Below are 15597 nucleotides of genomic sequence, written 5' to 3' on the forward strand. Positions count from 1 at the left end.
GAAGATGTCTTTGTTTGTTTGCTTTTTTAAAAAATTATTTTCTTTTTTTTAGGATAGTCAAGTGAAACAGTGGGAGTAGAGAAGTAACAGAAAAATTTGTAACTGGTTGTGATAAATTGGTTGAAAACACCACTGCACTTTGACCAGCCAGGAGAGAAGATATCTTTGGAGAGAGGTGTGCTGTGAGTTTTTCTCCACAAGAGCAAGGGCTGAGGGTGCTACCCTGGAATCTTAAGACAACCAGCAGATGAATGGAAGAGGTTGGAAGTGGCCTGCATACCCAGGTTATAAAGTGTGATACAACTGGGCATGGTGGTTCAGCCTGTAATCCCAGCACTTTGGGAAGCTGAGGTGGGTAGATCACCTGAGGCCAAGAGTTCGAGACCAACCTGGCCAACAGGTGAAACCGTCTCTACTAAAAATAGAAAACTTAGCTGGGCATGGTGGTGTCTACCTGTAGCCCAGCTACTGGGGGTCTAAGGGAGGAGAATCACTTGACCCAGGAGGCAGAGTTTGCAGTGAGCTGAGATCACACCACTGTACTCCAGCCTGAGCAACAGGGTGAGACTCTGTCTCCAAAAAAAAAAAAAAAAAAAAAAAAAAAGAAGCCAGGTGTGGTGGGTGCCTGTAATCTCAGCTACTCGGGAGGCTGAGGCAGAGAACTGCTTGAACCCAGGAGGCAGAGGTTGCAGTGAGGCAAGATTGTGCCACTGCCCTCCACCCTAGGCGACAGAGTGAGACTCCACCTCAAAAAAAAAAAAGTGTGCTATAATAACTTTATCCCAAACTAGTCTATGACAAGTGGGTAAAAATAGTATTTCATTGCTATTTTACTATTTCTTTGAGTCCTACCTGAACTAAACATTTACAGGCTTTGAATGACCTTTTCTAGGAATGGTCTTTTCATGTCTTTGCTAAGCTTACATATTGGTGCACTTAGAATTATCTTATAATTTGTATAAACTTTCAATATAATGTTAGTAAGGCGCTCTTTTGATATGCTATTTGTGCTATTTTTCCTTTGCTTTGGAGAGAATTATCTTATAATTTACATAAGCTTTCAATATAACTTTAGTAAGATGCACTTTTGATATGCTCTTTTGTGCTATTTTTTTTTCCTTTGCTTTAGAGAGCAGTTCCAAGAAGATTTCTCTTTGGATCTTGGTTTCTCTTAGGATGCTCTGCAGGTTGCTCCATTCTGGGAAGCACTGGAAGGCTGCAAGGCTTTCCAGAGGCACTTAGGATAGCCACCCTTCAGTCAAGAAGCTTCACTGGCTGGAAAATGTTCTCAAGACCCCCCTCCTTGAATCCATGGAAAGCACCAGAGAATTAGGACATCTCAGCTGCTGCAAGCACTGCCGTCCTGCAGAGCCAATTGCTGGCAGCAGACATTTTGGACAAGAAGGTACCAGAGTCCTGGAGAGGGACAGGGGAAAGGAAGACCATCTGGGAATAGGATTTTGTGTGGTGGATGTCTGTCTCAGTCCTGGGTTATGAGGATGCTTTTGCACCCAGGAATTGGTTGTTCTCATGAATAGAGAGGACTGTTGTAACTGAGCCTTGTGCCTTAGCAAGGGGCAGTATCCAGAACTGAGGTGATATGGTTTGGCTGTGTCCCTACCCAAATCTCATCTTCAGTTCCCACATGTTGTGGGAGGGACCTGGTGGGAGGTAATTGACTCATGGGGGCAGGTCTTTCCTGTGCTGGTTCTCGTGATAGTGAATAAGTCTCATGAGATCTGATGGTTTTATAAGGGTTTTTTTTTTTTCCTGCACAAGTGCTCTCTTTGCCTGCTGCCATCCATGTAAGACATGACTTGCTCCTCCTTGCCTTCCCCATGATTGTGAGGCCTCCTCAGCCACGTGGAACTGTAAATCCATTAAACATCTTTCTTTTGTAAATTGCCCAGTCTTAGGTATGTCTTTACAAGCAGCATGAAAACAGACTAATACCTGAAGTTGCCTCTGGGATCTCCTCTGTGAAGAGTCCAGCATTGACCCTGAGCTCTGTCACTTGTAACACAGGAGACCAATCCCTCCCTGCACACACCCTCAGCCCCGTGAGTTATTTTCCCTGCACTCACTTTGCTGCTTCCCATTCTTGGCAGTATCTCTGGAAGGAATCCTGGCTCTAGCAATGGGACAAGGAATGGCCATGGGGGCAGGTGTCATAGTTCTTCCTGGGCCTGATGGAGAGGGGTGTGGGCTCTCTGGATTCCTGAGGGTATGTGGAGCAGATTCCCATCATGCTGTGGCAGGGAGCCTGTGCTATTCTCCCAGCCAAGAGGAGAGGACATCCTGAGATCACCACAAATTCTGGGATGAAGGCTGCCTGAGGATATGAAGCACACACACATGAATACACAAAGACATACACACACACACACACACACACACACACACACACACACACACACTTACACATACATGCATACACACATTCTTCTGTGGGTAAGCTTGTGCTTTAGGTACTTTGGGCAGGAGAGTAGGGCTTTTATTCTATCTGCCATTGCCTGCATGCCCCAGTGCTGGAAATATGCTGAAGCCATTGCTCCCCACTTCAGATGATCTGAAAATTCCTGTTTCAGTTCACTTAGAAGACACCCCGCACCCTCAACAACAGAGGGTTATTCTGCAGAACTCGTTCTTTAATAGCAGGCCTGCTGCTGCTCCAGCTGCAATTCTTTTCCCCTTCATGAAGGCTGCCAGGAATGAAATGGGGAGGGAAAGGAAGTGGGTGGAGGCAGGAGGGTGGGCCTGGAAGAGCGGGACCCTGCGGGCTCCAGCCTGAGGACTCCTCTCTCTGCCTCTCTCCACTGTTGTGAATCGTTCTGCTCAAAGCTGCTGGGTGAGTGCAGGGACAGAGAGCTGCTGGGGTGGCTCAGGGCCTGGTGGTGGTGGAGGTTGGGGGGCTGCTCTGGGTTCTCGAGAGGCTTCTCCAACTGTGACATGCACACGATTGCCTGGAGAGGTTATCAAAATTCAGACATAGCTTAGGAGGTCTGAGATATGCGCCGAGATTCTGCACGCCTGAGGATGCCAATGCGGCTGCTCTCTGGCCACATTGGATAAAAGCATCTAGAAGGTTTTCCAGGCCAGGTGAGGTGAGCATTCCCTCCCTCATACCTTAATTCTTCGGCATGGATTCTGCCACCAACAGAATCCTGGAAATTTTCTCCCAAGAGATGATAAGAAAAATTCATACCAAAATCATGATAGAATTTCAAAAAATCTGTTTGGATATTAGAAAATTTCTCCAAACCCTGGCCTTTCCTTCCTCCCCCAATTCATGAGCTCACAGGTGTTGCTTTGCTGACTAAAATCCTGACAGAGCTCCGAATCTGCTACCTCCCAGACAACTTTATTTGCAAGCTGTTTCTCTACTCTTAGAAACAGGGGTGTCGGCGGGCGTGGTGGCTCATGCCCATAATCCCAGTACTTTGGGAGGCCAAGGCAGGCGGATCACGAGGTCAAGAGATTGAGACCATCCTGGCCATGGTGAAACCCCGCCTCTACTAAAAATACAAAAAAATTAGCCGGGTGTGGTGGCACGCGCCTTTGGTCCCAGATACTTGGGAGGCTGAGGAGGAAGAATCACTTGAACCCAGGAGGTGGAGGTTGCAATGAGCCGAAATTGCGCCACTGCCCTCCAGCCTGGCGACAGAGCAAGACTCCGTCTCAAAAAAAAAAAAAAAAAAAAGAAACAGGGGCGTCCCTTCAGCTGAGCTTTTCCAACAATGCTGAGCTGGGAGCTTTGGTACATCTCCCCCTCCTTCTCAGCCTCAGCTCTCTAGGTCCTGAAGTCTGACCTGGGGGCCCTGTCCACTGTGGGGCAAAGCTGCAGACTTGTTGGTGAGAGGAGGATGCAGATCTTAGGGAAAGAGACAGGCGAGCTGGGGACAACTGGACCAGATTGGGGGGACCACAGGGTCCCAGAAAAGAGGGGGCAAAGGAGGTAGGAGGCTATCATATAGGGAGATCCTTTGGTATGCAGACTTTGGGAGAGAAAGCACAATTTTGTCTGAACCCAGGAATTCTGGAGGCCCTGAATGCATAGGACATAAACATTGTTTTGGTGATAACAGCTGCAGGTGAAGACAGGTGAATGACAAGGAAGGGTGCTTAGGGTTAGATATGAGAGCTCCAAATTAAGGGGCCCTAGGAAGGTCCGTTTGTCCTGCTGTTGCCCCTCTCTCCCTTCCAAACCCCTAAAGCTCTGTGGTGAGCTCTGAAGACCTCAGCTTGGTTCTGAGAGCTTCTGAGAGGATTTAGGTGTCTGTTCAGGGGCCGGGGGTGAGCACGGGAGAGAAAGAAAGGGGACACTAGACAGGGCCTCTGGAAATGATTTGAACCCCTGACCCTTGAAATATGTCAGACTCACCCTGTGTTAAATTCCAGGTCTGCTGGAAATGTGTTTAGAGGGTGCTGAACCTGCACTTTGAAATAAAACAAGGCTGACAGCAAGACTTGAGAATCTACCAAATGATCATCTAGTCTGATAACTCTCAAGAGAGCCAGGACAGAAACCCTCAGAGCCCTGGGGGTGCTTTCCCTAAATCCAGGGACCCCTAGACTTATGAGGCGTGGTAGGGCTGCAGGTATCCTCCCAGATGGGGCTTTTGAGGGAGGATGCGTGACCGACCTAGATGAACTCAAGCTCCGGCTCTCAATGGCATAAAGTATAGTGTCTTGCAGTTGGTGGGTGGTGACATATTTCTCTGGTCAATTGAGACCCTTAGAATGGTCCCTGGGAAGCATCTCATCCCATCCTTCTCACTGAGACCACAGGGGGGAGTCTGAATGACAGGGAAGAGAATTTGGGGAACAAGTCCTTGAAGAAGCAGTCAGGTACTTGGAGATACTTGCCTTCAGTGATCCTTGGATTAGGAGTGACAAGGTGGACTGGAGCTCCCCCTGAAGGACAGTGAACAACACTGATCCCTTCTCTGCTCCAAAACAGGATGTGTGGCAGGTTCCTGCGGCAGTTGCTGGCAGAGGAGAGTCGCCACTCCACCCCTGTGGGTCGCCTCCTGCTTCCCGTGCTCCTGGGATTCCGCCTTGTGCTGCTGGCTGCCAGTGGGCCTGGAGTCTATGTCGATGAGCAGAGTGAATTCGTGTGTCACACCCAGCAGCCGGGCTGCAAGGCTGCCTGCTTCGATGCCTTCCAACCCCTCTCCCCGCTGCGTTTCTGGGTCTTCCAGGTCATCTTGATGGCTGTACCCAGTGCCCTCTACATGGGTTTCACCCTGTATCATGTGATCTGGCACTGGGAAGAATCAGGAAAGGGGAAGGGGGAGGAGGAGGCCCTGATCCAGGGAGGGGAGAGCAGCAGAGATGCCCCAGGGGATGGAAGCCTCAGGCTGCTCTGGGCTTATGTGGCTCAGCTGGGGGCTCGGCTTGTCCTGGAGGGGGCAGCCCTGGGGTTGCAGTACCACCTGTATGGGTTCCAGATGCTCAGCTCCTTTGCATGTCGCCGAGAGCCTTGCCTTGGTAGTATAACCTGCAATCTGTCCCGCCCCTCTGAGAAGACCATTTTCCTAAAGACTATGTTTGGAGTCAGTGGGTTCTGTCTCTTGTTTACTCTTTTGGAGCTTGTGCTTCTGGGTTTGGAGAGATGGTGGAGAACCCGAAACACAAATCTTCCAAATGCTTCCCAACTTCAGAGAGCACCAGAAGACACAAGGAACCAACCAATAACCTCCCAGTGGTGGAAACCAAAGAGCAGTTTCAAGAAGCAGGTGAGAAGGAAACTCTCTTCCTGTCACTGATGTCTGTGTCCTGATGATCTCCTTCTGGGGCAGGTCCCTCACCTTTCTGGGAGTACAGGTAGGTAACCAGGCTCTAGGCAGATGTGTTCTGACTGCCACTCCCAACCCTTTTCTTTGTTCTCTGTTGCTCTCAAAATCTATCCCAAAGTCCATCCCCATCAATTTGATGGTTCCTTCCAGTGAACAAGGACAAGAGTGCTAGTTCGTTGTCCCTGCTGAACTTCCATTTAGGTCTTTTCCTACTTAGGAAAAATCTCAGCTTCTGCTTGATTCTCTACTTTGCAGAATTATAAAGACACCCGTCTTGCCTGAAGGAAACCCTATGACTGAAACTTCTTCCCAACATCCAGTGAGTGGGGATTCATGTCTCTGACAAATTAGAGGCCATTGAAGGGTCTCTAAGGGCCCTGTGAGCCATGCAGTCTAAAGCATTTCCTGATTGCGCCTTTTCACTGGAATTCTCTGGTGTCAGCATCACAGTTTTTATGGGCTTGGTTCAAGAGTCAGCCAGCAGAAGCCTCCATAAACGGTGTCTCTCCCCTGCCCTGCTCAATAAATATTGATGACTGCTGTCGGCATTCCTATTGCTGAAGATAATTCTACTTCCTGTCTCTGCGACTTCACTTACCTCTTTTCTGTTTTTCCACATTCTCTGCTCCCCCTATCATCAAAGCTTTGTAAATGGATGCCCCTCAGACCTGCAGCATATGTCATGAGCCAGAAACTCTGGCCTTCAAGCATATATGTCAGTGTCCTTTAATATCTGGAGGTTTATTCAAAGGCCCAGCCATACCCTTAAAGAAGATTACTGTGAATTCAAGGGCCTATGCCTCCTTGACCACTAATAGCTCTGATTTCTGCTCAATTCTCATTCTCTGTTTCTGCAGTTCTCATTGCAGCTGTTACATTGTCTCCAGCACAGCAGCAACTCATATGCTGGACAAAGTTCCTGCTTTTTAAATTCATAACCCTCAACACCACACAGAAAAGGCAGTAGAGGCCAGGTGTGGTATCTCATGCCTGTAACCCCAGCACTTTGGGAAGCTGAGGTGGGCTGATCATGAGGTCAGAAGTTCAAGACCAGCCTGACCAACATGGTGAAACCCCATCTCTCCTAAAAATACAAAAAAATTTTAAAAATTAGCCAGGTGTGGTGGCACACACCTGTAATCCCATCTACTTGGGAGGTTGAGGCAAGAGAATCACTTGAACCTGAGAGGCAGAGGTTGTAGTGAGCCAAGATCACGCTATTGCACTCCAGTCTGGGCAACAAAGCAAGACTCCATCTCAAAAAAAAAAAAAAAAAAAAAAAAAAAAGAAAAGGCAGTAGAGTTGAACTGCTGATTCAGGAGTAATAGCAAGGGAGGTTGACATCACAGTGTGATTCAGCAGATAACTGCAATTCGAATATCAGCTTTCTTGAGTCCCTTTTAGTCATTTCTGTTAGACAGTGTTCTATCCTTTTATTTTTTTTTCCTACAGAACCCTGTGCCTTTTCTTAGTTTTTCTTGCCCTGAAATTCTCAACAAAGAGCAGTTTGTTTGTTTGTTTAATCTGTCTGAATCCCAAGTTATTCCCAAGTAAGTTAGGGGTTCCCAAGGGACGCTTTGGCAGTAACTAGGAAATTTTTTTTTCTTCCTGCTGCACAAGTGCTTCATAAGAATCCCTCACCCACTGTAGCCAGAGCCCAGCCAAAGTGACCAAAGAAGAACGCAAATGCCATCATTTGGATTCTTCCTTATATCACCCCCTTTTAAAACAACTTTATTGAGATATAATTCACACACTCTATAATTTATCTACTTAAAGTGAGGCAGAATAGGATCTGGAAGCAGGGAACCTGAGGCTGTTTCACACCGACTTCCTAGGACGAAATTGAGAGGAAAACCCTAAATAACAAAAGGACCAGAGGCTAATTCCTGTGCAAAACTCCCTGCCCAACCTTTTCTGAACAGCAGATAAGAAATTGTCTGTCTCCAACAAATCAGGCTGTTTGCAGACAAGCCTTCCTTTGTAACTTTGTAACTTCACCCTGGTCTCTGATTGGTTGCTTTCTGCAACCAATCGGACTGATTGTGGGCTTATTTACAAGAGGTGAGCATGAAGTGGCCAATAGGAAACTTCTAGTGGGTATCGAGGCCCTTTAGCTGCTGCTTTGGCTGCTCCCAAAGCACTTTGCTTTTCAATAAATGCCTGCTTTCATTCTTTTATTGCTTTATTCTTTTTTTGCTTTGCTGGGCATTTTATCCAATTCCTTGTTCAAAACACCAAGAACCTGGACAACTTGCACTCACGACCCTCTACCAGTGACAGAAGTATACAGTTAAATGGCTTTCAGTATATTCAGAGTTGTATATCCATCAATACTACCAATTTAATAATATTTTCATCAATTTAGAAAACCCTACCCCCTCATGTCACCCTCCATCTCTTATTCCCACCCAAAATATACAACCATCATTCTACTTTTTGTCTCTATTGGTTTTCCTGCTCTTTCATAGAAATGGAATCATGCGTAATGTGGACTTTCATGTCTGGCTTCTTTCACTGAGCATAACTTGAGGTTCATTCATGTTGTGGCAGGTTTCAGTATTCCATTCCTTTTTATGGTTGAATGTTATTCCACTGTTAGGATATACCACATTTTGTTTATACGTTCTTCAGTCTCTGGACATTTGGGTTGTTTCTATTTTTTGGCTCTTATGACTACTGCTGCTATGAACATATGTGCACCACGTTTTTGCAGGGGGAGATGGAGTCTCAGTCTGTCACCCAGGCTTGAGTGCAGTGGTGTGAACTTGGCTCATTGCAACCACCACCTCCAGGGCTCAAGTGATTCTCCTGCTTCAGCCTCCTGAGTAGCTGGGGCTACAGGCGTGCACTACCATAGCCAGCTAATTTTTATATTTGTTGTAGAGATGGGGTTTTGCCATGTTGGCCAGGCTGATCTTGAACTCTTGACCTCAGGTGATCTGCCTGCCTTAGCCTCCCAAAGAGCGGGGACAACAGGCCTGAGCCTCCACACCTGGCCCTAGTTTTAGTGTTGTGTGAACACGTTTTCAGTTCTCCTGGGTAAATACCCAGGAATAGAACTGCTGGGTCGTATGGAAACTCCATGTCTCGACCTTTGAGGAACTGCCAAACTGTTTTCCACAGCAGCAGCACTATTTTTACATTCTTATCAGCAGTGTAGGAACACTTTTTATTTATTAAATTTTAGGCATCCTAGTGGGTGTGAAATGGTATGTCATTGTAGTTTTGATTTGCGCTTCCCTAATGGCTAATGACATTGAATGTTTTTCCATGTGCTTATTGGTCATTTGTGTATCTTCTTTGGAGAAATATCTATTCAAATTCTTTGCCCATTTATAAATATGGATTTTTTTTTGTTGTTGTTGTATTTTTGGTGTTGCATTGTAAGAGCTCTTTATATATTGCAGGTATTAGATACTTATTGTTTGTATGATTTCCAAATATTATCTCTCATTCTATGATTGTCTTTCACTTTGATAGTGATGCACAAATGTTTTAAATTTTGATGAAGTCTAACTTATCCATTTTTTTCTTTTGTTGCTTATGATTTTTTTGTACTTTGTAAGAAACTACTGCCCAATTCACAGCCATGAAGATTTATGCCTATGTTTCCAGCTAAGAATTTTATAGTTTCAGTTTTTACATTTAGGTCTCTGACTGGTTTTGAGTTAATTTTTGTGTATGGTGTAAAATAAATGTCAAACTTTATCTGTTGCATGTGGATATCCAGTTGTCTCAGCACTATTTCTTTTTCAAAAACATTTTTTTTTTTTTTTTTTTTTGAGACGGAGTTTCGCTCTTGTTACCCAGGCTGGAGTGCAATGGCGCGATCTCGGCTCATCGTAACCTCCGCCTCCTGGGTTCAGGCAATTCTCCTGCCTCAGCCTCCTGAGTAGCTGGGATTACAGGCATGCGCCACCATGCCCAGCTGATTTTTTGTATTTTTAGTAGAGACAGGGTTTCACCATGTTGACCAGGATGGTCTCGATCTCTTGACCTCGTGATCCACCCGCCTCGGCCTCCCAAAGTGCTAGGATTACAGGCGTGAGCCACCGCGCCCGGCATCAAAAACATTTTTACTTAAAATTTTTATGGACCTAGGTTATATATTTATGGGATACATGAGGTATTTTGATACAGGTATGCAATGTGTAACAATCATATCAGGGTAAATGGAGTATCTATCACCTCAGCCTCTGTTATAAACAATCCAGTTATACTAATTATTTCATTATGTACAATTATTTTTGACTGTAGTCATCCCGCTGTGCTATCAACCACTAGTTCTTATTCATTCTTTCTATTTTTTGTACCCATTAACCATCTCCACTTTCACCCTACTACCCTTCCCATCCTCTGGTAATCATCAAAGAAGATATACAGATAGTAATAAAGCATATGAAAAGATGTTTAACTTAATTTATCATTAGAGAAATGCAAATGATTGGCTTTAGGGTTAGGGAAGAGAAATACAAGATAAAACTGGAGGATTTTGTAGTGGTAGAAGGAAAGTGCTACTCCCTCTTCCCTACAAAATGATAGGAGTTTGTCAAAGGGACACAGGTGTCAACTGAAAAAAAGCTCCCAATGGCCAACACAGGAATAATCTGAGCAGTAAAATAAACAACATGGTATTGGATTATAACCCAAAATATAAAATAAGAATCCATGGGTTCATAATATAAATAATTGAATAAATAGGAGATAACTGACAAATTTTTCATGCAGAAGAATGTGGATACTCGCCTCCAAGGAGGTGAAATATAACTACTTACTTTTTTTTTTTTTTTTTTTTTTTTTTGAGACGGAGTTTCGCTCTTGTTACCCAGGCTGGAGTGCAATGGCACGATCTCGGCTCACGGCAACCTCCGTCTCCCGGGTTCAGGCAATTCTCCTGCCCCAGCCTCCTGAGTCGCTGGGATTACAGGCACGCTCCACCATGCCCAGCTAATGTTTTGTATTTTTATTAGAGACGGGGTTTCACCATGTTGACCAGGATGGTCTCGATCTCTTGACCTCGTGGTCCTCCCACCTCGGCCTCCCACAGTGCTGGGATTACAGGCTTCAGCCACCGCGCCCGGCCCTTTTTTTTTTTTTTTTTGAGATGGAATTTTGCTCTTGTTGCCCAGGCTGGAGGGCAATGACAGGATCTCGGCTCACTGCAACCTCTGCCTCCCAGGTTCAAGCAATTCTCCTGCCTCAGCCTCCCTAGTAGGTGGGATTACAGAAGTGCGCCCCCATGCCTAGCTAATTTTTGTATTTTTAGTAGAGATGGGGTTTCACCATGTTGGCCAGGCTGCTCTCGAACTCCTGACCTCAGGTGATCCACCCACCTCAGCCTCCCAAAGTGCTGGGATTACAGGTGTGAGCCACCGTGCCTGCCAGCTACTCACTGTTTAGGCATGGGCTGCACATAGCGACTTCCCACTAAAGACTAAAATGGGGGAAGGGGGAAGAATAACTTTACAGTGGAAAAACCCATCAAATACCACCTCAGCCAGGTGATCAAGATTAACATCAACAGTGATAAGCAATGTTGACAGCATGTTACCCTGGATATGATGTGATGACGTTTTTTGTATTTTCCCATTCTAAAATTTCCATGGGGCTATTCTTTATATTTGCTATTGCTTCTCTGAGACTTTTTAAGTTTCCATTTGAATAGCTGCTTTACAGTCTTGATAATTCCAACATGTGTGGCAACTTATATACTGCATCTGTTACTTTTTCTCCAATGTGAGTTGTGATTTTCCTGGTTCTTCACATGCCAATTAATTTTGGATTGTATCCTGGACATTTTGAATGTTACTAGGAAGCTCTGGGTCTTGGTTAAATTTGGTGGAGGATGTTGATATTTATGTTTTAACACGTAATTAACCTACTTAGGTTCAAGTTTTAAGTTTTGACCAGCCTTCTGAGGGTTGTTTTCAAAGCCTTTGTAGTACTCTTCTGACAGGTCCCACATGGGTACAACCTCAAGGGTAACCCAGGGTCCCTGGGGTTTTGGGTATGCACTGTGAAAAAGTTACCCACTTGTAACTGTTATACCTTGAATTTTTGTTTTGAAAAGTTCCAGGAAGAAGCTCAGCCCAGGAAAAACAAAAACCAGTTGGACCCAAAGATGCCTGAATTGGAGATGAACTTTGGCCAACTTTCCTCATCACCATACTAAAAATCCAGCCCAAGGAGAAGCTTATTCACCATTTTCTATACATGTAACATATGTAGAAGCATGATTGACAACTGGGACTGTGCTGCCTTGACTCCGCCTCTACATACAATGTAACCAGCCTAATAAAAGCCATGTTTCCACCATTGCTCAGGGAGGCACTGCTTTGGGGTATTATTCTCAGTATTCTCCTTACTTATTACAAATAATAAAATCCCCTTGAGAAATCCTCCTTGGTTGTGGCCATTGGACTGCCACCTGCCAAGCAATTTAACGTATTCATTGTGTGGGTAACAAAAGGCCAGTCTGGGACATGAGAACTGGACCCATAGTTTCCGTGGGCAGTGTAGAGAAGGAGTACTTGGTGGTATGGTAGGTTTTCTGACAGAGACAAAGGATAGAGGTAAAATGAAACCAGTCCTTTCTCTCTGAGAATACTGACTGTACCATTGACCATAACATGAAGCCAAGGGTATATCTCTCTGAAGTAAGCAATATAATAAAGGAAACTTCCAGAAATAATAGATCATCTGGAGATGTTAGGCGGTGTATCAGGAATCAATACAATAAGCTTAGTTTCTTTTTAAAAAATTTATCCTGATCGGTGTTCTCTGAACTCCTTGGATTAGTTTGGTGCCTCACAAATTTTGGAAATTCTCAGCCATTATTTCTTGATTTGATATTGATATTTTCCCGCCAGTCTTGGGTGCTCTGTTTTGTTTCTGTCACTCTTTTTTTCTTTGTGGTTCAGTAATTTCTATTTACCTACCTTCAAGTTTGATTTTTTTTCCCTCAATTGTGTTGAGTCTACCAATGGGCCTACAGAAGGCATTCTTCATCTCTATTATTATATTGTTTTATTTTTATAGTTTCCATTTTATTTTTCCTTATAGTTTCCATCTATTTGCTAAAATCACCCATCTGAGCTTGCATTTTGTTTATCTTTCCCCTTAGGGCGTTTATCACATTAATCACAGTTATTTAAAATTCTCTGATAGTTCTAATGTCTATGTCTTATGAGTCAGGTTCTACTGATTGTTTTCTCTCTTTGGACTGTTTTTTCTTGTCTTTATGTATGCATCTTTTTTTTTTCCTTTCTGTTAAAAGTTGGACATGTTGGCCGGGCACGGTGGCTCACGCCTGTAATCCCAGCACTTTGGGGGGCCGAGGCGGGTGGATCACGAGGTCAAGAGATCGAGACCATCCTGGTCAACGTGGTGAAACCCCGTCTCTACTAAAAATACAAAAAATTAGCTGGGCATGGTGGCGCGTGCCTGTAATCCCAGCTACTCAGGAGGCTGAGGCAGGAGAATTGCCTGAACCCAGGAGGCGGAGGTTGCGGTGAGCCGAGATCGTGCCATTGCACTCCAGCCTGGGTAACAAGAGCGAAATTCCGACTCAAAAAAAAAAAAATAAATAAAAGTTGGACATGTTGTGGGGTTTTTTTTTTTTTTTGCTTAAATTATTTTTTCAATTCCTTCTTCATAGTATGAAGTATTTTTTATGCTTGGAGATGAGTGTGTCTTTCCTTCTGCTAGGCCTTTAGTGCCCTTGAGTGCATAGTGGTGGTTCAGTTGTATCAATCTAGTCAGAAACTGGGCTAGGTTTAGTTTATTATTGTGGTTATCCTCAGTGCACAACAGACTTCAAATTTCTCTAGAGATAACTTATGTGTAGGATGTGGGCTTTATTTTGAAGGTATGTTTAGAGGTCTGTATGGATGTCAACTCCATACCTCTGTATGCCAAAAAAAGACATTGGTGTGTAAGTCTTGAAGGGGAGAACTGAAGCAGCTCTCCAGTTTTATACTTGAAAGGGAAAGGGTGGTGCAGGGACACTAGGTGCTACTTCAGCTCATGCACTTTGTCACCAATCAGCTGGTTCACCTTGTTGGGATGGGGAAGAAGCCTTCCCCTGGGTTGCACATGTTGGGTCATCCTTCAGCTTTTTTGATTCCTGAACCATATGTGTGTCTAGTCCTGTGGTGAAGAGTGTCAACTCCTCTAGCAAGAGTACCCATATCTTTAAAGTTGGAGACAGGGAAGAATGATTAGCTCGTGTCTTAGGTTCCAATTCATTCTTATTCTTCCCTACTTTCTGTTGATCTTCCCTCCTCAACTGCTTGCCCTGCAGACATAAAGATTCATAGTGATTCCACTTCTCTGATTGAACATTGGCTGGTTCACAGACTTACAGACATTTTTTGATGGAGAAAATTGTGAATTAGGGAGCCTCAGTAAAGAAGGAGGGTCATCTCTGGTATGGCAGGAATGAAGACATAAGGATTTTAAGGGATTTACCTGAAAAGATTTAATTGATTACTGTAAAGGAAATAAATACTTTGCAGGAATGCTGAAACATCTCATCTAATACTTAGGTAGACATATAGACACACACGTCATAAATATTCATGGTTAAGAGCATTCCTTCCGGCTTGGTCCATATTAAAGACTCAGATTACTTCTCCATGGAGTATTCCAATTTGCAAAGAAAATGTATTCATTAGTTGTCTAACTTAAATGTTTTAAAAATAGATATTCAGAGGAACTTTTATCAATAACCCCAAAACAGGTATCTCAAGAACTCCTTTTTCTAATCATTTAATCATACTACTTACTGAGAAAAATTATGGGAAAGGCAGTGTTTGATATTGGGACATAAAAGCAATGAAAATTTTGTTAAATAAGCAAAAATCCTGAGGCTGTCTTGATACTTGAGTTCCTATATAACAAAATACAACCAAACTTAGTATGTAAACAAACTGAAGCCTAACTTTTTTTTTAATAGCAAATAGCTGTGTTTCAGCCAATCACAGCCTACCTTCAGGCAATAACAGACAGACAGCTGATCAGACCAAGCCCCAATAAGGCAAATGTCTCATCATATCATGGCCAAATAAGGCAGACACCTAGCTGTTAGCCAATCAGGTGATTTCTCTACTTTGCTTCCAACAAAAGTTCAAATTGTTGGGCAGAGCTCTCTGAACCTCTTTTGGTTCTGAGTGCTGCCTAATTCACGAATTGTTCTTGGTGCAAATAACTTCTGTTAAATTTGTTGGTCCAGAGCTTTTCTTTTAACAATTCTCATTCACAAGAAAAGGGAGAAAGTGGTAAGAATAAAAAGCAAAGTACCTCAGAAACACAAGATCAAAAATCCACTTAAGGGATATAGATAATTCCCTGAAGCGGGCAAGCATATTATTTGTTGAAAGCCTCCATGGAAGTTTCTTGGGATGGCAAAATGGTTGCATCTCTGAATCCAAATCATCCCCATTTAAACAACTTGACTTCTTCGTCACCCACTCTCTTGGTCCTTTCAGGTCTTTCACAGTTTCCACAAGAGCTACAGCTTCAGCTAGCTCCACTCTCCAAGTGTTGCTTTCACACCAAGGTCTTTATCTCCTCAGGCAGAATTGTCAGGAACTTCTAGCAAGAGCAGCCACAGGATCTGCTACTTCCTACTGTCTTAGATGACAGCCACCCACAGCAAATCACCCAAAGTTGTCTTAGGGCTTCCTGAAGCTCCCAGACCTCCTGAGAGTTGAACCACCTAAAATACTTATGGGAAGTCTCATACCTGGGGAAGACCATCTAACCCCAAATTCTCTTTTCCTAACTTAACTATTAG

General features: G+C 44.1%; 1 protein-coding gene across 1 annotated transcript; it reads left to right on the forward strand.

Annotated features, from left to right (window-relative positions):
• Nucleotides 1–2751: 2751 nt before the first annotated feature.
• LOC116534662 (gap junction gamma-3 protein-like) lies at nucleotides 2752–12202 on the forward strand. The gene is given in 4 exon segments (XM_032255263.1): nucleotides 2752–2848; nucleotides 4961–5625; nucleotides 5628–5738; nucleotides 11872–12202. Coding segments are annotated over 3 exon segments (834 nt in total). The 5' UTR covers nucleotides 2752–2848; nucleotide 4961; the 3' UTR covers nucleotides 11931–12202.
• Nucleotides 12203–15597: the final 3395 nt, after the last annotated feature.

Source organism: Sapajus apella, unplaced genomic scaffold (assembly GCF_009761245.1).
Source record: "Sapajus apella isolate SASKATOON/1434 unplaced genomic scaffold, GSC_monkey_1.0 scaffold88, whole genome shotgun sequence".
In the NCBI taxonomy this organism is placed as follows: Eukaryota; Metazoa; Chordata; class Mammalia; order Primates; family Cebidae; genus Sapajus; species Sapajus apella.